Below are 25,466 nucleotides of genomic sequence, written 5' to 3'. Positions count from 1 at the left end.
AGCCTCATGACTCATTGTCATGCAGAAAAATTGTAGTGGCAAGTGAGGCTGAAAAACCAACTTGTTGAAATCTTGAGTTTCTTGTAGAAGAAAACTCAACACTCACAGGTCTCTTCATGTGGGGGTTCACTGGAATTTTTTAAAAATACTTGGAATCTGAGCATTTGAATACTTCTGCTGTAGTGGAATTGAATTTATTGTGACATTCTAGGTTTCACCCCAGTGTAAAGATTGTGATGGAATCAGTAATAGTTTTATTTTATTCAATTGATAAACCTTGAAATATCCTTCTTCCCAAAGGTAACTGATTAGGCTTCAATCAGGACTCAGTCAGGCAGAGGAGAAGTCTATTTAAGGCTCTTAGGCATAGATTAGTTTGAGGTCTACTCGTATGAAGCCATATAAATTCTAATTATTATCCGAAAAAAAAAAAATGAGAGAAAATTCTCCATTTTATGTATTAGGAAATCTATAAACTTTGCGGGATAAGCCTTAGAAGCATTCTCTTTCCGGTGAATCCAGAAAAGACTTGGAATTAAAGTATATAGATCATCTGAAATATTTAACCATCAATATAATATCACATCTCCTAGTAGGCAAAGAGAATCAAATAAGCCTCATATTTATATCCTGCATATTGCTTCATTTTATGAGGAAGGAAGATAGAACAATAATTCTGGCTCTGGTGCTCCTGCTTCAGGGTTTTCTCCACTAGTTTGCTTTCCTGCAGACCCTGATTTTGCTTTCTTCAGAATGAAGTGTTTCCTTTGGGCTTTGGAGTCAGCCTGGGAAGGAAACTTAGACACTCACTAGCAGTAGGATCTTACAGCAGACTTCAGTGAGACATCCCTGGTGAAGTCACCCACCACTATGCCTGTCATACAGTAAAGGCTAGTTGCACGTGACTCTTTCCTTGCAGAGAACTTCTGTTTCTGTTAAGACCACTGAAGCTTCTCCCTGCCCCACACCACCCACTTATATGAAAGAATGTTTTTCTTTCCTAATACGAAGGGCTACCACGTTGATTTAAGTAACTGACAGAAAGAAAGGGGAAGTGCAGTTTTTTTTATTTAGTTTAGTTTTATTTTATGTTTTTCATAAGATTTTAGGCAGTTTCTTGACTCACTGGTAAATTAGGGTAGGTTTCAATGAATGCCAATTGAATTGAAGGTCGATTAATAATTTTTGAATGCATCTAATTCAGTTAATTTGATGTGCATATTCTTTTTCAAAAAATAAATCAAAGTTGTACATGCCCAGGCATAGATAGTCTAAGAATTCTTAGAAAACTGGAAGCTGCCAGACCCTCTCATCCTGTTTATTGTGCACCGGAAACAAGACTTCTTAAGTGTTTGGGCCTTTTTCTTTGTTTGTTTGAGTAATCACTTCCTTACAAATAACTTGTCTATATCACCACTTTCTGGATTTTCCAGTTCTAGGCATTACCAGTTTGTTTCACTATAACATCCCATCCCCCAAACACACACATCCTCTTTCCATGTCTCTTCCTCCCAGTATAATTATATTGTTACTTTGCTTCGATCAGTATTCAGTGTTAACAATATTGTGACAGCTGAGCCATTTGTTGTATAACAAATATTTTTATTTTCTACACAAGTTTTTTTCTTTTTCCTTTGAAGTTAATAATTATCTGTATTTTTTGATTTGCTTAGCTTTTGTATGCTTATCACTAATAAAAATCCAAATTCTTCACCAATTGTGTGTGAATTTTATTTTGATAGGTTTTGATGCATTAAGTGGAATATCAACTAATCTTGAAAACTTCTTCCAGCTCTAATATGGACAGAGAGGCTTGATGAACCTAGTGCACATCTGTCATCTCGAGCTGTCCCTTTATCATCATCCCAGCAATACCACATACTTGATTTCTATCTTCGTTTCATAAATCTCATGTCTTCATTTCTTTTAGTTTACTGTCTCATTTTGGTGCACCACATCTTCTAGTGCATTCCTGAGAAAAGGTACATGAAATGGAGATAAGTTTTTAGAGAATATTCATGTCTAAAATATATTTTTCTACCCTTGATTTTACTAGGAATTCAGCTGGATATAGATTCTAGGTTGGAAGTCATACTCATTTAGAATTTTTAAGGCATTGCTCAACTGAGTTCTGGCTTCTAGTATTCCTTCTGAGAAGTCCCAAGTCATTCTGGTTCCTAATCCTTTGTATATTACTGAGGATTTTGTTTGTTTGTTTTCAATCTGGAAGCCAGAAGAATCGTCTTTCTGTTTGCACTGTCATAGAAGTCATGAAATTTCACAGTCTGGAAACTCATGCCCTTCAATTCTGGGAACTTGAATTAGTTGATATGATGAATTCATCCCTTACAACCAGTTTAATTCTCTCCTTTTTATTTATTTTATTGCTGTACAATACAATAGCTGCTGGCCACAGGAGGCTTTTCACATTTGCATTTAAGTTAATTGAAATTAAATAAATATTTAAAATTCATTTTCTCAATCACACTAGCCACATGTAGCTAGTGGATACTGTATTGAATAGCACAAATATATAACATCTCCATCATCATAGCAAATTCTAGGACAGTTAGTCCTAGATTGTCCTCTAATTTTCTCGTCATTTTAAAATTTTTCATATCTTTGTCACTTTGCTCTAATTTCTGGGGGATTCTTCAACTTAATCTTCTAATATTTCTACTAATATTTTTTTAAAAACATGATTTTAAAAAAATCATAATTTTTTAATTTCCAAAATTTTTTTTTGTATTTTTTATTTTTGTGCTTTGAATGTTTTTTTTTTTTTTTTTCCACAGCATCCTATATTTGTTTCATGGATTTCATATATATTCCTATCTTTTTGGAGATATTAAATATTAAGCATTGTTATTCCTGAAGAGTTCCTTTTTACTCAAGGTGGTTTTTTCTTTTTATTTATATTGGCTTATATCTCTTCCATCAGAAGTTCTCAGTAGAGATGTTGGCAGTTCTCAGCAATTGCTCATGATTAAGAGTGAAGCATGATAAATCTGAATAGAAGGTCTGAAGACATGTAGGATGCGTCAAATTTGTTCTTTGTTGTAGGGTGACATGGGTGAATCATTTCCTTGAACAAGCTTTAATATCAATATATTCAAAACTTTCCTTCTGGGGTGTCCATATTATTTTGGAAAGATTCTTCCAAAGCTTTATTGAGAGGGTATAGACTTCTTGGCTGCAAGTACTTAGGATCCAAGTTGAGGAAGAGAACTGAGGGTCTTAGTATTCGGGGTATTTTCTTTTTTTTAGTACAGGCTGGTTTCCTTCAGTCCAGAGACCCTCTATTTTGCCTTCACAAAAGAATAAAGCTCACCTTTTCTGCAGAGGGGTGGGTGTACTGGAAAGTGTACTGTGCTCTCCGTATCCCCTTCATAACCAAAGGATCTATTTCCTAGCTGTTCACAGTGCCCTAGGTTAAGGAGGGTCACCTTGCATGTGATTGTGCACTATTCGTGAGGACAGTTTGCCTACAATGATTAGTCAGTGTGAATGTTTACAAATGTCCAGGCTCCTCACCCACCTCAGGACAATTCTGAAACGTTATCCCAACTTGGAGACCTTTTTGTGACTATATCAGAACCCAAAGTCTTCTGCTCAGTCCTGCTTTCGTTCTTTTCCACACAGATATTGATCCCACTAATCTTGCTTCCCAGGGAACCTGATAGTTTGGGAACGGCAATTGTCTTATTGCACATATTAAGGGAGGGATTCTGTGGATCCAGAAGCTTCTTAAAATATTATTCAAATTATCTTTCTGGTTTTGGTCTTACCATTATTGTCACTTCCAGAGATACCTATTCTTGAGCTTTTGGGGGGTTCTGTAGTGGAAATCACATTGCTGCTTAGCTTTTTCCACTGCTGTCTAGAATTTAGATTTCTCAAATCTAATAAGTCAGTTCACACTCATCAATTTTTTTTTTTTCCTTCCAAATTTTATTTTATTTTGTCAATATACAATGTGGTTGATTATTGTGGCCAATTACTGAAACCTCCCTCCCTCCTTCAATTTGCTTTTTAGCTTCTAAAATTTTGTTGCTATTATCTTTTCAATTACCTTTGACTTGTGGATGTATGTCTTTTAAAAAATCTCATACTGTTCTTTTAGCTATGTTTTAGAAATGCGTGCATTTAACCTTCCAGCTTCCTGATGTAAACTTCACCTTGCAGCTAGAACTTCTGACATATTCATTCACAGGCCATGTTATTTATTTAGTAAACAGAAATATTCATCGTTAGAGCTCTCTGATTGCACTAATCCAAGAAAGGAGAGTAAATAAGAAAAGGCTTGTATATTGTGCAATTTAATATATCCTTAAAGAAGTTAAGAGCTGGAAACAATTAGACTGAGGTTCAGTATGGATGGAATTATTAAAGGTTTTGAAATTACAAGATAATATAAAGGACTGAGTATAGACTGAAAAATAGACGTTATCTCAAGGATCATGGTGGCTCATGGCTTGAATGATAATCATAATTATTTTTAACAGTCATCCTAATGGGGTAGAATACATACAATGGAGGCACTTAAAAGCTATCCTTTCATTAAACTAAGTATTGATGAAATATAAGGTGCATCAGTATGTACTGTTCTAGACTCTAGAAGAGTAGAATGAGCAAGTAGAATGAACTTCAGGAGGGCTTAAAGGAAAACAGCAAATATGATTAAAGATTTGGAAATGGAGAGAGCCTAAGTAGTGAGAAAAGAACATGTAGTTTATTCTGAAGAGAAGAATCAGATGGTTTTACTAATGGCCCTAAAGCATTTGAAGCAATACTCAATTTGTTTTAAACACATTTTAAGTGTTTTCTTCTGAGAAATTTAATGGGATGATTGGTGAGTAAAAGTACCTTGTTGACAGTAGGACATTCAGTGCTAGTTTTCTTCTTTCTTAAAGGATTAGACCATGATAAAATGGTCTTTAATTTCAAGAGGAAGTAATGAAGCTTTACAAAATAATTTCTTAGAAGCTAGGATTATTACAGAATGAGGTTATTGTCTTAAACATTTACTGAAAAGTACATAGAAAAAAGAATGGATGTGTGATATTGTAATATAATAAGAAATATGTATCTGATCTTCCTTCCTGCTTCCTGTGATATTGTAATATAATAAGTAAATGTATCTGATCTTCCTGGATGTGTGATATTGTAATATAATAAGAAATGTGTATCTGATCTTCCTTCCTGCTTATTACACACAGAACTCCTATCATCCCTGGAATTTCCTGAGTGATGGGCGGAGAGGAGTGTCTTTTATTACTCATAATAAGCCTCTTTCAACCATATTTGACTTTGTGCAAATGAGGTGACTCTTGGATGATGGAGGCTGATTGCCAGAGGAACCATCAAAGTGATTAGAGAGTTGGAACTTTTAGTTCCATCCCCACTCCTCAACCCACTCCCAGGGGAAGAGGGGCTGGGGATTGAGTACATCGCCAATGGCCAGTGATGTAATCAATCATGCCTACGTCATGGAATCTTCATAAAAACCCTAAATGTCAGGGTTTGGAGAGCTTCTGGGTTTGTGAACATATCCATGTGCCAGGAGAGTGACAGGGACAGAATTCCTGTCATTTGTATCTTTTATAGTATCCTTTATAATAAACTAGTAAACATGAATGAAGTGTTTCCCTGAGTTCTGTGAGCAGTTATAGTGAATTATCAAACCTGAGGAGAAGGTCGAGGGAACCTCATTTGCAGCCAAGTTGGACAGAGAGTGGGTAACCTGAGGACTCACTCTTTGTGGCTGGCATCTGAAGTGGGGGGCAGTCTTGTGGGACTGAGCCCTTAATCTGTGGAGTCTGTGATAACTCCAGGTAGTATCATAACTGAATTCAATCGCAGGGCAACCAGGTGATGTCCACTGAGAATTAGGGAACCCATACATTTGGTGTTAGAAGTGTTCTAGGAGTAGAGAAACAATTTTTTCTTTTAGTTGGAAATATATCAATGTGTGAAAGATGGTTTTCCCTGGATAATGAAGCTAGGAATAATGTATTTCCTTAGTTCTTTTTTTCCCTATATTTTCCTAATTTTTCCCTAATTTTACATAACTGACAATGCAACATTTTTATAATGAATACTGTATTAGTCCATTTCTGTTGCTTATAACAGAATACCAGAAACTGGGTAATTTAAAAAGGAATAGAAATTTATTTCTTATGGTTTTGGAGTCTGGGAAGTCCAAAGTCCAGGGAAAACATCTGGTGAGGGCCTTTTCTTTAGCTTTGACTCTATGCAGCCACCTAGGTTATCACCTGATGAAAATGGCTGAGGAAGAGAGAGCTCAGTTGCTCTCATCTTAAAGACATCAGAACCACGCCTCTTACTCCATGAATGGATCAATCTGTTCAGGATGACACAGTCCTCACAATCTAATCACCCCCAAAAGCCCCACCTTTCAAATACTGTAATAGGATTCTCCACCCTTTTAACACTGTTGGAGGAGAGATTAAGTTTCAATGAGATTTGGAGGGACATTCAATTCACAGCAAATGCAAACTTATAATTTTGTATTTTTAACTGCAAGCTAACATAGTGTATATACCCTTTTACACTTCGATGTAGAGACCTTATAATGTGGGGATTATAAAAGATCAAACTCTGAAGCTAAATAAGGCTTGAGTTGAAGTTCTGGCCTTGCCACTTTCTACCTTTGTGACCTTGAGCATGTTTCTTAACTTTGGAGACACTGATAATAATATTGCCTATACCATAGGGTTAGTGAGAGGATTAAATTAATGAGTATGTAGAAAGCATTTAGAAGAATACCTGGTTTGTAGTAAGCATTCAATAAATATTAAATATTATTTTTATCCCCCAAAACTTTTAAGCTATCTTGCAAAAATATATATTAGGAAGGCTTCTAAAAATAAGGAAAATAATTTAGGTGAAGGGTAAAAAGTGATGAAATAAAGATTAAAAGGGTTAAAATTATAATATTATTTATTTCTTAATATTATTTAATAATAAAAAATTTCTAACTCAATTGAAGACGAAAATGTGGTTAGATATAATAATCATGGTGTCTAGAATTTTTTTTTAATCAACCAAAACCCATATTTTGACATAGAAATCTTTCCCCAGTACTCTCATAAAGAAGTCAATGAGATGTATAACTTACTTGTCAGAAAATATAAAAATGTTATGTAGTCTCCACTCTTCAATATCTAGAAAATTAATTTTTAAAATATTAATGTGCACCCAGGGATCTAGGTTTTCTTATGGTAAGTAAGCATGTTTTCTGTTTTCTAGACTACAGAAACCAAGCACAGCTGCATGACAAAAACACACCAAAGCAGGAGCTGATATTTCCCCCACTGAGTTATATGTAAACAGATCAATAGCTAGAGAAAGCTGTGATGCTTTTGAAGTGAACTACGCTTCTCTGTCTTTCTGCATTCGTCACCTCACCCCCTGCTGAGTCTTCCTACAATTGACGAGCGTGCTCCAAATGAGTCACTTGAATACGAGCTTCCTTATTTTGCCATATTTATATAATACCTGTACATATTTTATTTTAGTTTTACTTCCAAACAACTCATTTATTTTTATTTAGATCATTTAAATAACATCCAAGCATTGATTATATTTTCTAATATATCTCAAAACAGTAATTTTTTCTTTAAAAAGTTACTTGTGTATCATCTAAAATCACTGTGTGCATCACCAGCAATATTCATAACCTTCGCTACTCTTTGAGAAACATTAGATTAGAAAATTATACTGACACGTATATTTTCCATTAAATCTTATTTTTTAAATGTGAAGCTAATAATCTCTAATTTGGAAATGAAAATTATGTTCCCTTTTAAATAAAAAAAGAAGGAGAGAAATTTTCAGGAGCACATCAGCCACTAAAATCAGGTCATGTCTACTCAGCAGGAATGGCTAATTCTTTTCCTACTTTATTAGAATAATGTCAAGTTTTACCTAGAAATTTTTGTTATGAATCAAAATTATCTAAGATAATGAACTGAATGAATTACCCTATTTAAAAACATTTGCTTTATTTAACATTAACACAGCTGTCTTTTAAGGAGAGGCCTAATAAGACAATAGCTAATTGTGTCCTATGCTCATTTTGCCAATATAGTGGGTATGAAATTCTTTTTATTTTTAATTTGAACTTTTCTGATTACTAATTAGGTCGAGTCTCTTGATATGTTTATGGTGAATTCATATTTCATCTTCTTTGACATTTATGTCTGTTGCCAGTTTTTTTTTTTTTTTTTTTTGTCTTTTTTTTTTTTGTGACCAGCACTCAGCCAGTGAGTGCACCGGCCATTCCTATATAGGATCCGAACCCGCGGCGGGAGCGTCGCTGCGCTCCCAGCGCTGCACTCTCCCGAGTGCGCCACGGGCTCGGCCCTGTTGCCAGTTTTTAATGTTGAGATGCGTCTTTTTGTTATTTATTTATAGACATTTCTTATATATTCTTGATACTAATTGCTAGTTTTTTGTGTGTTGCAAATATCTTATCCAGATTTTTGCAGAATGGCCTACATGTGGTCTATAAACTTATGGCAAATCTTACATTGTACCCCACTAGTACATCTTTCTCCTAGAGATGTCTGGGTAACTGTCCCCTTGTTTTTGTCTGGCAAATCTAAGCTCAAAAAAATATTTTGAGCAGGGCTGGGTTAGCCTAGAGAAGCCAGGAGTGGTAACAGAAGACTGTGTTTAGTCTGTCCTATACTCCACAGACTCCTGAGTCATATGTATGAGGGCACTTCAAAAAGTTTGTGGAAAAATAGAATTAAAAATTAATGAGTCTTTCCATGAACTTTTGAAGAACCCTCATATATTATATTGCATGAAGAATGAGACTCGTACTTCCTTAAATGAAGTGGTCTTCTGCACATACCCGGACTAGTTAACATGTGGAAGTTCGTTTCAGTTTGTTTGTATTTTTTGTTTAGAATTTTTGCATATTTATGGTGAGATTATCCTGTTTGCTTTGTGTCTTTCTCTCATGCTTCTCAAGCTGTTTTTGTCTAATGTCAGGATTACATATTTTTTCTAGTCCCTGAAAGAATTTGTTTAAGATTGGGTTTACCTGTTTACTAAATGTTTGGGAAACTTATCTATAAAATCAGTCGAGTTTAATATTTTTTTGGAAAAATTTTAAACTGATTCAATATTTTTGTGATTATAGGATGATTCAAATGTTCCCTCTCTCTGAGTCAGTTTTTAAAACTTTTCCTAAAAATTTTCCATTTTACTTAATTTTTCAAAATCATTGGCATAAAGTTGTTATTCTATTACCTTCTCAATCTCTGCTGCACCTGTTATGTCCCTGTTTTTGTTTCTAGTATTGAAGTTCCTAACAGTAAAGTTTTGTTGTTAGTGAATGATCTGTTTTTGTCTGAAATGTTTTGTACTTGATCTCCATTTTTTTTTTCAAGAGTTTACGTAGATAAAGCTTTGTGGGTTTGCACTGATTCTTATCAACATTTTGAAGATCTTATACCATTTTTTCTGATTTACTTGCTGTTGAGAGAGTTCTCAATCAAATCAGCTTTCATTTGCAGATAAAGTCTTGTCTCTAAGCCTGCTTTTAACATCTGTTCTTTGTATTTAGTAATTTTTAGTTTCATAACAACATTTTTAGGTACTGGTTCTTTACATGTATTCTGTTCAGATTTGTTGAGTTTCCTAAATCTGAGTATCGAGTTTTATTAATTCTGATTTTGATATTCTTTGTTTCTTCATCTCTGTATTCTCTCCAGGCTTATTTATTGCTAGTTAAGGAACATTTTGGAACCGAGGTTTATGGGGACCTTCCAACCCCTGCCCCAGGTGACACTATCAATGTCACATTTCAGGTGCCCCAGATTGATGCTGGTGTCTTCAATCTTATCTCCCATGCTCCTAAGGATCAAGGCTTTGTTTATTTTCCTTCACCAACTCCAAAGTACCCCTCTTATTTATACATACTATTTTTTTGTTCCTAAAATCTGTTTCTCGCTTTATCACCAATGTAGCTATATTGTAAAAATTTTATTTTATGCAGCAATTTTAAGAATTCTGTATTAGAATGCCTTTTCTGTTTCTCTAGCTCATCATGAGCTTTTCAATTTTACAATTGATTTCTTTGTAATCATAGATTCTTGAAACTTTAACTACAAACCATGATAAATGAATTGTTTTCATTTTAGAAACACATAAAAGATATACTATTTTGTGTCAATGAATTAACCCTACAAGGCAAGGTGGAGGCCTCTAATTTTTGCTTGTTATAAGTATGGTAATGCCTTCCTCAAAGCAGATATGCCAAATACCTGCCTTGCTTGTGACCATTAGATTCTATTCTTCCATTCACCGTGGCCTTAGCAGAGTTCAATAATTGATTAGGGTCACTTGCCCCAGGAGAAAAGACAGATAGCACCTCAGAAGGCTTTTCAACATAAAATTCTAGGTAGTCATTACCAATCACATGACATTAGGTCATATGGTAACTCCTATTTGCCATCCTTGTCTAGCTAATCGGATTAACTGGATTTTTTTCACCATTATCATTTATTATTCTCACAAATTAATGTGCATATTTTGACTCTAATGATGATGTATCATTGCACAAGGATGATAGACACCATGGAAAGACACCAACAAATACCAGCAAGAGACACTCTTTTCTTTAACGTAGGTGTTTTAGTTCGTCTTGTGTTGCTTATAACAAAATACCTGAGACTGGGTGATTTATAAAGAAAACAAAATTTATTGCTTACAGTTTCTGAGGCTGGAAAATCCAAAGTCCATCTGATGGTGGCGACAGTGACCCAGGGGGTATCACATTGCAAGATGATGGAAACAGAGAAAGAGCAGAGAGAGCAAGAAAGACAGACTCTCCTCTTCTTTTAAAGCCCTCAGAACCATGCCCCTGACCACCATTTTTAATCCATTCACTACTGCATGGCCCTACAATCCAATCACTTCTTCAAGGTTCCACCTTTTAATTACCATAATAGGATTTCCCACCCTCTAACAGTCACAGTGGGGGCTAAGTTTCTAACACATAAAACTTGGGGGACACAACTCAAGTTTCAGGGAGTTTTGGAGGACATAATTCAATCCACTACAGTAGATAATGGATAAAACTATCTACAAACCTAAAGATGGCTACACAGAGTAAAATGGTCAACCAGCAGCACTTGTGGAGAGTTTGATAAGTATCCTTGGCTTTCAAGTTCTCATGTTCTCCCACAGCTGTCAATGATGCCACCTGACTGAGAAGAGGCTTCCATGAGGGCTTTGAGAAACTCCCTTCACAATTTTCCTGTTTTGGGTTATATGTAAAATTTTAGATACTGTCTAGTCCCTTCCCACCCACAAGTAGCCAGCACATTCCAGAGAACTATGCAGGTAGACTAGAGACTAAAGTCAATTTTTGAGGTGCACCATTCCCTCAGTAGATGCAGATTTGGGGCTTATCTAAAATTCTATTCCCACACAGAAAGTAATTACTTTCTTAAGCTCATATTATTGCACCCTAAACATGATTCGCAGCCATGTAATGCCTCCTTCTTAATACTGGGCTACAATGTGATAAGGGCTCTGCCCTATTCTTCTCTTTTATCATGGGTATTTCAGTTTCTTTTCAATGCTCTTGAGTATATTTCCCAGAGGTCACATTGTTGTGAACCATTTTCTTGAGAGTTTGACACTCTCAGGTCTATCCCACACTGTACTATAATGTGTTTGCTTTCATATTCCATCTGGGTAGATGTGTTTTTCCACCATTGCACTAAGATGACATTAATAAATAATATATTTTGTATTTGACACAGTTAGAATATTTCATCTCTAATTTCTATAAAAGAATCACTAATTTTCTTCATTTGTAGTTGGTAGAAATTGCTTCTCTCCTTTTCAATACTTAAACTACCCCTTTTGTTACTTTATTTCACCCTATTACTTACGATATCTCATATTCTTAAAAATTCCCACATATTCTCGAAGTCTTAGATTATTGCTGGCATTGCTATTTCAATGTCCTTTACTTCAAGTTTTTAAAAAATCACTCTAGACTGATTCCAAACAACCACAACACTCTGCATCTCTTAATGCCACTCAGTAAACAGGCTTCGTACTCTAGCCTAAATTCTGGAGATCAAAAGTGAATCAGATGTGGCCTCTGCATTCACAGATGTTATAGTCTAGAAGGAGAAAAGGGACACATGAAAAACCAATAGCACAAACCAACGAACTTGTAAGCACCACTTATAAGTTCTGAAGTTTTTCATCAATACCATCAATCATTTTAGCAGCTTTCTAGTTAACACATGCTCAGCTCACCTCCTATTTGCGTACACATTGTTATTATGAATGTCTGCTATGAAATGTTGATAATTGAGCAAAAATTTCATTCTCCAAATTGGGCAGCTGTCTCCTAATTGTTTATTTGTATTTTTCTCAGGAGCTGAAAGATTTATTTTTAAAGTAGATCAAATAACATTGAGTTACCATACAATTTTAAGAGATTGAAGCAATTACATGAACATTTCAGTAGACATTTACTCATGAAACTTCTATATTGTCTGTGGGTCAAATTGTTCCCCCACACAAGATGTCAGACGAATATATGAAAAGCCTCATAGAATTTTGGGGAGGGCCACTGTGGAGATAAGCAGGATTGCTCCACGGTGACTCCTGGACATTTTTCCTACTGTCCAAAAACAATCCAGCTGGGAGGGAAAGCTCATTTTTACTGAAGTGAGGGGCAGAAACTAAACTCAGATTCCCCTGAAACTGGAGACCCCATCACTTCTGTTCAGGGCACCCAGTGTTTCCCAGCACTTCTCCAAATATCTGGCACCTGTGCTCTTGGCACCCGATCATCTGTCATTTTCACACTCGCAGAGCCATTGCCACACTAACTTCATATAAAAACACAAGCAAAAAAGGGAAAATGCTCCACCTTTCTCCCACCACCTACTGAAGCATAAACCCACAGTGCCCCACGCCAGTCCCAAGCAGCCTCTCCACAAAATGCTGGAAGTCCACAGGTACCGACATTTCTGACAAGGTTTCCAATCTATCCCAAGTGATGCTGCTATCATTCATGACAGTAGCATGACAGCTACTAATCCCTGAATTTGGAATATTCCTTAATACTAATGTCTAGGAGAATTCTGCTGGATATAGTGAATATCACCAAGAATGTATATCCATCCACAGGATCATGTTTTATGGCCTGAAGGTATTAATCTTCTTAATACCATATTTGCCTAGTGTTTCAATAAATTAGTCATTCAATTGCAGAAGGTTTTTAAATGTTAAATTCATCCCAGAAAAAGGGTTAAAATCATATTACACTCTAGAAGTAATAAAACTAGAAATATCTTTTATAAAAAATCAGGCTGAAGTAATAGCTTTATAAAGTTTTGTCCAAGGAATACGAGCTATTGATCAACAGAACAAATTCGATACATGGGTGTATTTTGATTTAAATATTTAAAATTTTTCTTTAATATAGAATGAGCCTGTGAAACATGCCATGTATATTATGCCTCAGTCTCGACCATGGCCTACAGCACCACTTCTCTTATTACATCATCCCTTGGTCTCTAAAGGCAATTCAGTTTATGAACTCTGGCTTGCACTATTTGTCTTTAGAAGGCTCCAGGAGAGAAGGACATTAGCGAATACGTATAGGAAATCCAAAGGTTTAAAAAAAAAAAAAGTAATACAATAAAATACAAATGTGATTAAAATCCTTTAATCACTTTAAGCATCTGTCTGGGCTCATCAGTTCCAATTTCATCACATATTTGATAGAGTTGGTGTAGATCTCCCAGTGGAAGAAGTTTATTTCCTGAATTAAAGTATCAATTTTTATAATAGTTCTCTCATTAGGCAATTGCTCTTTATTAGGATTTTTCCATGTTTTCTTCTATTATGCAAATGAAAAAGAAAATCAGGCAGAATACTTCAGCAGGTGAAAGGAACATTATTACAATGTCCTACATTGAAAATTAAAATATTCAAAGTACATACAAATCATCTTAGATTTCATTAATATCTGATCAGTGGCTTAATGACTGTCCTTTTGGAGAATATTTTCATTTTTTTTAAAGGAATGACTTCAATTATTTTAAAAAATGTAACTAAATTGAGATTCTTGGAAACTGAAAGACAAATAGAAGAGTCAACAAGAACAAAAAATTAACCAACAACAGAGATTCTATTTAAAGTGAAAGGGCCATTCAATACCAGCAGCAGGAACACGTTTTGAGCGGGAGCAGACTTAGGTAAACACATGTCAAATTGCCTTTGACTTAAATCAAACAGAACACAACTAAACAATATAGTCATCAGCATGTGTGCCTGAGATGTAGCTTTCATAATTATCATCTGATTATTTTGAAACAACAAGAATATTATATTGTTATCTGTCTCTGAGTAGACAAGTTTCCTAAATTGGGCATCATTTATACATTCATATATTCATCCATCCATCCATCAAATATTTATTGAGCACTTACTATGCATCAGACACTCACTCTGTAAGTGTTGGAGATATGATCTTAAACACAGAGGCAAAGCCGTTCCCTGATGAAGCTTAAGTTTTAATGCAGCAGAGAACAATTACAATAGAAACCAACTTTTGAAAAAGGTTGCTTCAGGTAGGCATAAATGCTAAAATAAACAGTGAACAGGGTGATGTGACAGAGTGAGTGGAGGTGTGTTACATTAGTCTGGACGGTCAGGGAAGACCTTTGTACGTAACGTGCACAGCACAGGGCTTCTTGGACTTGGATGTGCATGTGAGGCAGCTGGGGATCTGGTTGAAATGTAGATTCTGATTCAAAGGCCTGATGTATGGCCTGAGATTCTGCCTTTCTAATGAACTCCCAGTTGATGCTGATATGTCAGGCCCTTGGAAAACAGTTGGAATAGTAAGGGCTTCTTTAAGTAAGAAATGAGAATGGTAAAAAGAATTGTGGCAGGATTTATCCATTTTAATGAAAATTGTGTGTAGGGGATTGGGGAAGGAGCTGAGATAAGCCCAGCCTTTTGTCACTAAATTTGCACTTTTCTCTCATTTGTTTCATGGGACGTGGTGGAAACAAACAAACTCTGAGACCAGACAGTCCTGGATCCAATACTGTCTCCACCTCTTCACAGCACCAAGGCCCTTGGCCATTCACTTAATCTGTCTCACTCTTCTACATTTTAGGATCCTTGGCAATCTGTCTGGCATATAGAAAATAATCAATAAATGATCACCTGATAGGCACTCTAGTTTGGCTGACCCAATCTCATTTCTAGACCCTTTCTCTTTTGGCTGTTTTTACTTTAGAGGTGTAAAAACTTTAAAAAAAAATAAAAACCCAAACCTTGACTTCCTATGTTTCCTTGAAGCTAGAAATGGCCATGGCCCTCTGACAGAGTTATATGGTCAATGACATGTTGATGGAAATTCCTGGCAGGAAGGGAAAGCAAGGGACAGGACATTTCTTCTACAAACAAAGGCGAAGGCCTCATAGGAAAAGGCCCTTGCCTTTTGTATGTCATTCTCTTTACCACCTGCACCACAGAAATGAGTTCTGAAGGTGCAGCAGGCACCTTACATTCATGAGAATGAAAACACAGTAAAGGACAGTAAAGCAGAAAGGCCAAAGCAGCCTGAGTGCCCACCAGTGGGCTGCTCAGTTCCAGACTCTTTGAAATATGAGAAAAATAAACCCTTCCTGTTTAAGTTTGTGTTAGTTAGGTTTTCAGGTTCCTGTAGCTAAATGTAATGCATATTTAATTGCTTAGTACGGTTATTCATTATTATTATTTATTCTGGAATAACAGGTAAAGGCAGATGTAACACAAAACTTTTGTTAGTGTACTTAATGCCAACCTGCTGCCGCTTACCAGAAACTAGACTACCAATAACTGTCACTGCATTTGAATCCTGATTTGTATTACCACTGAATATATGTGAAAAGCTTCACACATCAATCCCTAAAAAATCTCAGGACAATTTTGCTATGCTCACTTTTTTAGAAATTATAATTGAAATTTTCCTGTTCTGTGATAACTGATAATGTTGTTGCCACATAAAGAACAACCTAGTGCCAACCACTATTTCAAAGCAAATCTGGGACATTCTACAAGAAATAAACAAAAATAACTGTGTTGGGCCCTGTGCCTGGAAAAACAGGGCACATATTATACTCAACTGGTTTGAATGAAAAACCAAATTAGCATAATGAATGAATTGCTGTGAAAAAAGTTTAGAAAACTGAGACACAAGCAACCGAATGCAGAGGAGAGGAACTTTTAAAAGAAGTTAACCACCATCATATAGGTGAAGGTTCTTCAGTAAAATTAATTAATAGGCAAGTATTTACTCAGTGTCTTTTATGTGCACAACACTATATGAAATACAAAGATATATGAAGCAGTCTGCCAAATTCAAGGCCAATAGCGATTTGAGAAAGACAAGATAACAGAAGTTTGATACATCAGCAGCATGCAAGAAGAGGCAGAAAGGTGAGGATAGCATGAGGCTCTGAGCGATCTATGGAAAGGACACTTACGATGAGCTAAGATGGTTTGGGAAAACCTGACCATAAAAGAAAGAAGTGGGATTTTCACAATGAATAGGGGTGACAAAGTACTCCAAGTGAGGGAAACTTTGAGAACCTGGGTAAGGAGAGAGAAGAGAGTGAACAGACAAGCTTGACTTGTCCAGAGGCTTCAAGAGAGTTAGAAGGCAAAATGGTAGGTGGAGAGTAGAGAGGCTGGCCAGTTAGCTCAGTTGGTTAGAGAGCGGCCTTAGAACACTAAGGTCACAGGTTTGGATCCCTGAACTGGCCAGCTGCCAAAAAAAAATAACAAAAAAATGTGGATTGTAGGGGGCTTTATAAGCTGATTCTTAAATAACTTGAACTTAAAACCCAATTATGCAAGCTAAGAGCAAATGAAGAAGTTCTATAATTCTGTCTCCCTAACTTTAATAACAATTGTTGGAATGTTAGTAAAATTTGTATCATACAAACTCTCTGTTTTTCACTCCCAGCACTCTCTTGAAACTGCTTACTAGCAGCAATCCAGCAATCTTTCAATTACAAAATTCAGTGGGCACATCTCTGTCCTCATCTTACCTAATTTTTCTACAACTTTTGGCTATGTTTCTCTCTAATATCTCACCATTATTTCTCAATCTCCCTTACTGATATTCTTCTCCTGTTTCCTCAAACATAAGTATGTCCCAGGGTCCTACCTTTGGCCCACTTCTCTCCACTCTCCTCTTGAATCTCCCCTCAGTATTCCTAAAAAACCTCATCCATGACAATTTCTTACAACACCGTCAATATACTGATGGCCCTCAAATCTATGTCTTCAACCCCTACCTCTCTTTGGATCACCTGTCTCCCATGTCCATTTGTCTGCAGGACAAGCACAGACACCTCAAACTGTATATCCAATACTGAATTCATGATTGTCCTTCTGAAGCTTTTTTTTCTTCTATATTCACCATTTAGAGTTAAGGCACATTAATCACATTTACTAGGGCTGCTATATCAAAATATCTCAGATTGAATGGCCTAGACAACAGAAATTTATTTTCTCACAGTTCTGGAGACAGAAGTTCAAGATCAAGGTGTCAGCAGGGTTGGTTTCCTGAGGACTGTCTTCTTGACTAGCAAGTGGCTGTCCTGTTCACATGGTGGGCAGTGCCTCTGTGCATGTGCACCTCTGGTGTCTCATTGCATGTCCTAATCTCCTCTTCTTATAAGGCCGCCAGTCAGACAGAAGTAGGTCCCATCCTAACGGCTTCATTTTAATTAAATTAACTCTTTATTTTTTAAACTGTTTTAAAGATTAGTCAAGTGCAGTAGTGAGAAGAGGGGAAATAGTAGATTAGGGAGTTCAATATGTAACTGACTGCGAACTATCAGTTGAGATAACTCACTACCTTAAAACCAGCCTTAACTAACTCTTTAAAAGCCTGATCTCCAAATACAGTCACATTCTGTAGTCCTGGAGGTTAAGGCTTCAACATAAAAAGTTGGGGAGACACAATTCGATTCATAACAGCCCTTCAACCAGAAACCTGGAATTCAAAAGGGATCCTTTTCCTTCATCTCCCACTGTCAAGGCCGACCTGTTCTAACTCTGAAATATATCTCTGCACCACCTAAACTCTGTAGAATGATGTCATAAAATCTTTAAGATTTAAGCCCTGCATGTCTGTCTAGGATTGAAATTCAGCTCCATGACTTTTACACTCTTCCCCGAACAAAGGTCAACTACTTGTATTTCATCACCTGAAATTAACCTCCCTTCCTTTCAGTCTATCCAACGCCACACACAAATCATCTTTCAAGATCTGCTTCAATGTCATCTTCCCTGTGAAGTGTCCTTGACTTTGCTCCAGTCCTCACTGGCCTCACCCTATCTTGTTCCCTTGAGTTTATCATTTCTGCCATTCTGCTATCACTGAACATACTGTATTGCAAATACCAGATCTATGTCCTCCATAAGATTATGAGCACTTTGTGGGGTAGGGGTGAGGGGTAAGGAGGGAAATGTAGGCTCTGGAGTTTGATTGTATGAACATAAATCCTAGTTTTACCATTTTTTTATTATGTCAACTTTGTCAAGACACTTAAATTCATTGGTAAATGGGTATTCCCATTACACATGGACTAATGGGTATTAATAGGACCAATACCTATTTCATAGGTTTTAATGCAAATGAAATGAAGTAAATCATGTGAAGTGCTTAATATGAAGCAGAGATTCAATAAAAACTAGCTATTTTTTAATAAAACATGTAAAATGTAACAGGAATGACCACAACTAGCTTTTATTGAACGCATTCTGTATGCTCTGTGCTATGGGATCTGCATGTATTGCCTCATATAAACCTACACCAAATGTGGGAGATATGTATAAATGCCTTATTGTATAGATGAGGAAACTCAGTTTCTGAAAAGGTAAGTAGCTGTCAAAAGCCTAACAGCTGACACGTGGTGGAACAAGGATCAAAGCTAAGATTTAGATGACCCATCTTGTCTTCATTTTGACATCAAACACTAATCCAATACTGAAGGCAGAGTGGGTGCTCAATAGACATGTGTTGAATTACTTAATCCATTGTTAATCCACTTTTTAAATTAAAATATAAATATAATTTTATAAAAATTTAATTTAATTTATGTAACTAAACATTACTTAATTTGAAAAATTAAGACTTCCTGCAATCACTTAGTTCAGAAGCCCTCCCTTTTCAGCCCCCAGGATGTTTTTGCTAATCCTTCCCTACCTTTGAGCACCTCATGTCCAGAAATACTTTGCCTACCCTGGCTCCTTGTATTAAGTAGCCATTATTTAAAAAATAAATAAATAAATAAAGACATATATAACTGCCAGCCAAGGCTTCGGATCAGCAAAAAAAAAAAAAAAAAAAAAAAAAAAAAAATCTCAGTTGCTAAGTTGATTGATATACAGATCCAAATTTTATATTAAAATATTTCTTAATGATAGTGAAAGATGTAACAGGGTCTCATATTATATTCTCTCAGTAATGCCAGACACGGGCATAAAAGTTAGTGGTATACACACTATTTTTGGAATGTAAGTAAAATATATGTCAAAAAAGGAGGATATTTAAAAGGTGGTAAAAACCATCAGATTTCTGCTGAAGTCTTTTTCTCCTCCCTCCCCCCCTCCCCCCTCCCCACACACCCCAGCTCACTAGCTGAAAGCTACTGGTGGCACAAATAGTATTTTGCATTTTGTGCCAATCTTCCACCAATGCTGTCATTTATGAAAGGTCTACATTGTATCCCATGCCTTGTTAGACGTTTCTATAAAACATGTTTTTCCTCATGTCAAATAAAACCCCAAACAATGTAGAGATTTATGATTGAAGGTTTTTCTAAAAATAGAAGTCCACAAATTATATCTGTTAAATGAAGTCCATCATATGAGCCTCAGTAGGAAATTAACTTAATTAATATGAACCTTATTTATGCAACTTAGATGAACTTCAGTGATACATTTGCACAAGATGCAAAGTCGGGTCAAGTCAGGCCACATGCTCATTTAGAGTTTTCTAGTGCTACGATACAATACTGCTCCAGTTACACAGTGACAATTATTAATGATTTTCAAACATTTATCTTGAAGTTCTAAAAATACCATGTGCACCATTCCTCCAAGACATGTCACCAATTGGTGAATTTTAACATGTTTTTCTCCATTGAGACAGGTTTTTAAAAAAGGGAGAAATATATACTTATTTTTTATGATCATTTTACAACCATGCTCACCTAAAATAGTCACTTTATCTCTCTAAAAATAGTGCATACTTTTGTGGGATATTTATATAAAGTACAAATAGAAAAAAGTGTTATTGAGTGTTCAGTATATATTAAGTAAATAATACTTAATTTCATATGAAATAATAATCATTCAAGGAACAAAGTCATAAAGTAGTAAAAAGACTTAGGAACTTAAGGGTAAATATTTCAAAAAGTTTAAAATCATATTTTACACAATACAATTAATGTTAAAAGTGGTTTGATCTTTTTTTCTTTAAACCTTGCAAGAGATGGCCTTTATTTTGTATATGTTCCCTAAACAAAATGGGACTGTTATTGAGCACAGTTTAATATATCTATTTAAATATAAATGTAAAACTTGTTTTAAGATGGAAATTTGGATTAGTATAACTGTTATTGGTTGCACAGAGTGTTCAAATGTATGTCCTTTACTCTCAAACGACAGGTGCAATCTTTCCTGTGCAAGCACCTGTGCCAGTGTAAGAAGCCTGGTCTCTCCACTCCTTTACTAAGTTCTTCCAAGGGGAAGAGGAGGAATTTAATCCAAGACATACGCATGGATAATGTGGTGCCTTCCTCTTCCCTCCCTTTGGGGAACACCAGCTCTGCTGCGGTGTTCCAGGCACGGTTATACCTTACAAAGTTCTGCCTCTGCCCCAGTCCAGCTTTGTGACTGAGGAGCAACTTTGCCTAAATCTGGAGGCTCACTAGGAGGGAGCCTGCTTGCCTGTAATGACAGGTTATGTTCTCCTTTATTAGTTTCATCAGAATTAAAGGTGATATTTTGGTCTCCAACCTGTCTTACTCTTTTTCTTTCTCAGTTGATTCAGAAGTTGGGTGGCAAAAAGAAGTATTTTTATGGAGCTCTCTCAAACCCCAAATGAATAGGTATACTTTAATCGTTTTACCCATTGCAGTCTGCCAAGATAGGAATTTCTCCCCCATCGACAGACATGAGGAACGTAAGACAAAGATGATTAAACAATTTGTATAAAACCATTAGGTGTTGTCCTCATGTTCAAAGCAAGTCAATTAATGGTTGATAAACCTGCCCTCTTTGAAACAAAATAAATAAATAACCATATATTTCTAAGGATATTTTAAAGTTTTTGTTTATCCACACATATATATGAGCGAACATAATATACATACATATCTATATGTATGAATAATTTTATTCAAAGAATCCTTGGCTCTTGTATTCCTATAATCCAAACAAAACAGTAAAAACAAAAACTGTGCACACCAATTTCCACACTTATATTTGTGGAACTTACATTGAACAGGTGTTATACTTCTGCAATAACCAAGTAACTTTAATTGTAAGACTGCTCCTCCCTTGTATATGTAAAAAATGCCACACTATTTAGTCACACAAACATATAAAAAAACAGTCGTGCATTTGCAAAGATTTCAAATGATAGACGTGGGGGCACCAAACCATAATAGTTCTTCATTAGGGTTGTCATTGCATGAGACATAATATATTTAAAATACTCATACACATTTTTAAAAATAGCTGGTGTAAATGAGTTCATTCCTAAAAAGACATAGCTGTCAAAACGTCAAATAGCTGGTTCTAACAAAGAACTTATGGCCTAGGAAATCCACAAAAGGACAGTTGCTTTTTTTCTGGTCACTAGAATATCTAATGCTACTTCTGTTTAAAACAAATAATATCAGGATTTTTTCAGTGTAAATTTTTGTTGGCTTACATAAAATGCAGGGAATTTCTTAAGCTACAGAAAGAAGATAAAAGGTAAATAACATAAATTCTTAGAAAGAATTCTTTAAAGATAATCAAAAGCTTGTTTGTGTCTTATAACAAACTATTAAACTGTTATATACTATAAGGTACAGAATAAATATCTGGTTTCAACATTCCACCCTAACAACCACTAAACTGTAGTTATTTATTTTGTACATAAAATGAAATTTTGCACTCTAAGTTCTGCACAGCACTTTAGAAGAAACTGAGAGATGGATTTTTAATCATATCATTTCAACTTCACTTATTAATTCATTTTTTCGTGTGCTTAATAAAATGAGGTGGTGTGAATCCTTATATTGTGATAAATTGTTTTTTCATCCTCATCCTATTTGCGTAGGAACATGAACTTCTGGTTCCTGCCAAATGAGTCTTTATTACACAGACAAGAATGTAAATGCATGTGAGTCTCTGTGACTTTGGAATATGCACCAGATACTGATTGCTAACAGTTATGAATATTTATCAGTTGCTGTTATTAAAAAGGCAATTTTTTTCTCTGAGAGCTTTTGAGTAAACAATTTCAAAATGTTACTCCATCTGTCAATGTTTTCTGAAAACAGTACAAACCTTCTTTTTTGTCTTCTGGAGTAATCTTCACTTTTGTATCTGTTATATCTTTGAATGAGGCCAGAAAAAGTACCACATCTCCTTTCTCATTCTTTATGGGAACGATATCCAACAGGCACCAAAACGGAGACCCTGCAACAGTAACAAAAATACAAGTAAACCATTGTCTTGTGTTTTGTTTTCTATAAAAATTTCAATCATTAATACAAATAAAGCCCTTACTGTTTTCTTCTATCCCACAAGTGCTCCCCCCATCTTAAAAATGTCAGTTTTCAGATTCCATAAATGTCTAGACTATATACATATCCCTTCATTTCCAAATGAAATGCTTTCTCTGAAAATAAGGCAGTATTTTAAACAAAAACACTTGTATGTGCTGAAACATTTCTGCTTACATCATTCAAATTGTATTTCTTCTTTGAACTTGTTGATCTTGAAGCATTCCTCTTTATGAGAGATTGCTCCTTCCCAACTCCAGCACACACTGGTTCTTAAATAAAGACCCTTGTTTGATATGAGTTATTTAGGTTTATTTAGTATTAATTTAAAAGCCAATGATTGCAGATCAGAATGCTAAAATAAAAATGATGAAAGACTGCAAGTTTGGGGGAGAACATGTAACCACCTGAACTCTCATATGTTGCTAGCTGGTTTTAAATTAATGCATCTGCTTTTAAAAAACTGGCAGTATTAAGATTTATTCTCACAATACAACATTATACATCGGTGTGATATTGCACACAGGTATTGATATTCAACTCTGTTAACACATAAATATGTACAATCAACTATATTTCAATAAAAATAAAATAAAATATATATAATACATCAATGTGAATGAATGATTTACAATTATTTACAATCAAATGGATGAATATCACTAATATAATGTTGACCAAAAATAGCCAAACATAAATGAGTAGAATGCAATGTGAATTCATATGCATTAAGTATAAAAACAGACAAAATTAATCTATGGTGTTGAAAGTTGGGTTAGTGGTTGTCTTTGGGGAGATGGTGTTTAGAAGGACACATAGGTCAGACAGTTGTGGGATGCTGGTCAAATTTTGTTTCATGATCTTCATGCAGTTTACACAGGAGTGTTCAGTTTTTGAAAATGTACATATATTTTTCAGTCATATTCCAAGAATATATTTGTAAAAGAAATAATCAAATTCAATTCCACTATTCGAGCAAAGAACCATGAGGAATATCATTAAGACTCAAGTTCAAAATGGAGTAGCCAAAGGGTCCTGCCTAAGGCTTATATTTTAAAATATTTTATATATTTTATATATACATAATATTTTTATATATTTTAAAATACGTATTTTTTAAATATGTAAATGTTTCAGCACTATACTTCCTACTAAAATGCATGCTAAACAGAAATATTTGACAATAATGAAAAAGTTGTGGCTTAAAAACTAAACAGTTAATCTATTTTTATAGTCTCCCTTCATTTTCTTTCGACATGAAAAAAAAGAACTCAATACTGTAAATTTCCATCTTATTTGGGATTTGATTTCAAAGGCAGTGTGTAAGTCAAAAATAACAGAATCAGGAATATTCTTGGTATTTTGAGTTGTTTTGTATATACTGTGGTCGATCTCACAATTCCCAACACAGCTGATGTACCTATCCAGCTTTGAGATTTATCATTTTTTTCTCCACTTGAGCACCAGGTGAAGCAGTTGATTTATATTTAGTGGCCATCTGATATAGAAACCATATTTTATTGTAGCTAACATTGTATTTTTTAAAAGTGTAACTGAATTCATGTGTATGATTTGTTGCTGTCATAGACTATACATGGAATGTAATAAAGTATGCCTGTTCTCCCATGTTCTCCTAATAGTTTCAAGGTCATTAATTCCTCCCTGCTCTTTTGACTCAGACCTATGTTTCCCCTTTCATTCATCTGTCCCAATATCTATGCCATGGCAATTGCATTTCAGTACCCAATCACCAGGCTCCAGGAGACCTAGGACCCGATCATGGCTCCAACACCAGCCATGTGACTATGGCGAAGTCAATTAACTTCTCTGGAACTTGGTTCCCTCCATTGTAACATTCTTATATCCTTCAGTCTAGTAGTGGATATAGTAACTCCCAAAATGCTGAGATGGTAAATCAATTCTTTTGCCTTTGATTAATGGAAAAACCTTATGAATGGGCCATATCCTTGAACAAAAACTGCCATCCCCATCATCCCAGAATGGCTCTTATTTCAAATTTTATCTATGGCTACCATTTCAAGCTGGGGTCTCTTTCACTAATGCTGTAGCTATAGTAGGAACAAAAAGGTCCGTTGAGCCAAACTATCAATCAGACCCTAGAAAATGTAACAGTGGGGGCGTGAAGAATGGTATTTATCTGTCAACTACCTTGCAGTAACAACACTGAATTATAACAGAGGCTATTAATTTTCTTGAAAATCTTTTTTATCTATGTATTCAGACAAGCATCACTATTGCCTTCACAGAGCCTTTGTGCAAGTGCACCAATGTATTTTAGAGAGAGGCAAAAGCACAAAGTGGGGTGAAAGCCCAGGAAACAGCTGCCAACAAGGCAGTGTTCTCTAATCTGCCCTTGACGCATGGCCGTCGTACGACATTATGTTCCAGGAGAGATGAAAGTTTACTTTGAGATTTGTCTTTTAAATTACAATGAGATGTGATATTTGACATTTTATATATTCAATAATAATTCATTAACATCGAACTCTAAATTCAAGATTTGTAATGATATGTCCACATTTCCATTGTCTGATGACAAAAAATTTATTAGGGAAATAATGTAAGGAGCATATAGGTCTA

The 25,466-nt window shown here is 35.4% G+C and overlaps 1 protein-coding gene across 1 annotated transcript in view; it reads right to left on the bottom strand.

Moving 5' to 3' along the window:
• KCNH8 (potassium voltage-gated channel subfamily H member 8) overlaps positions 1-25,466 on the bottom strand; it is a 375,230-nt gene that overhangs the window by 205,856 nt on the left and 143,908 nt on the right. Inside the window, exon 3 of the mRNA XM_063115036.1 lies at positions 22,648-22,779. Within this exon, the coding sequence (XP_062971106.1) occupies positions 22,648-22,779 (132 nt within the window). The remainder of the gene's footprint in view (positions 1-22,647; positions 22,780-25,466) is intronic.

Source organism: Cynocephalus volans, chromosome 11 (assembly GCF_027409185.1).
Source record: "Cynocephalus volans isolate mCynVol1 chromosome 11, mCynVol1.pri, whole genome shotgun sequence".
Taxonomy (NCBI): domain Eukaryota; kingdom Metazoa; phylum Chordata; class Mammalia; order Dermoptera; family Cynocephalidae; genus Cynocephalus; species Cynocephalus volans.
The sequence above is the reverse complement of the archived record's forward strand: the minus strand, read 5'-3'. Positions and strand labels throughout refer to the sequence as shown.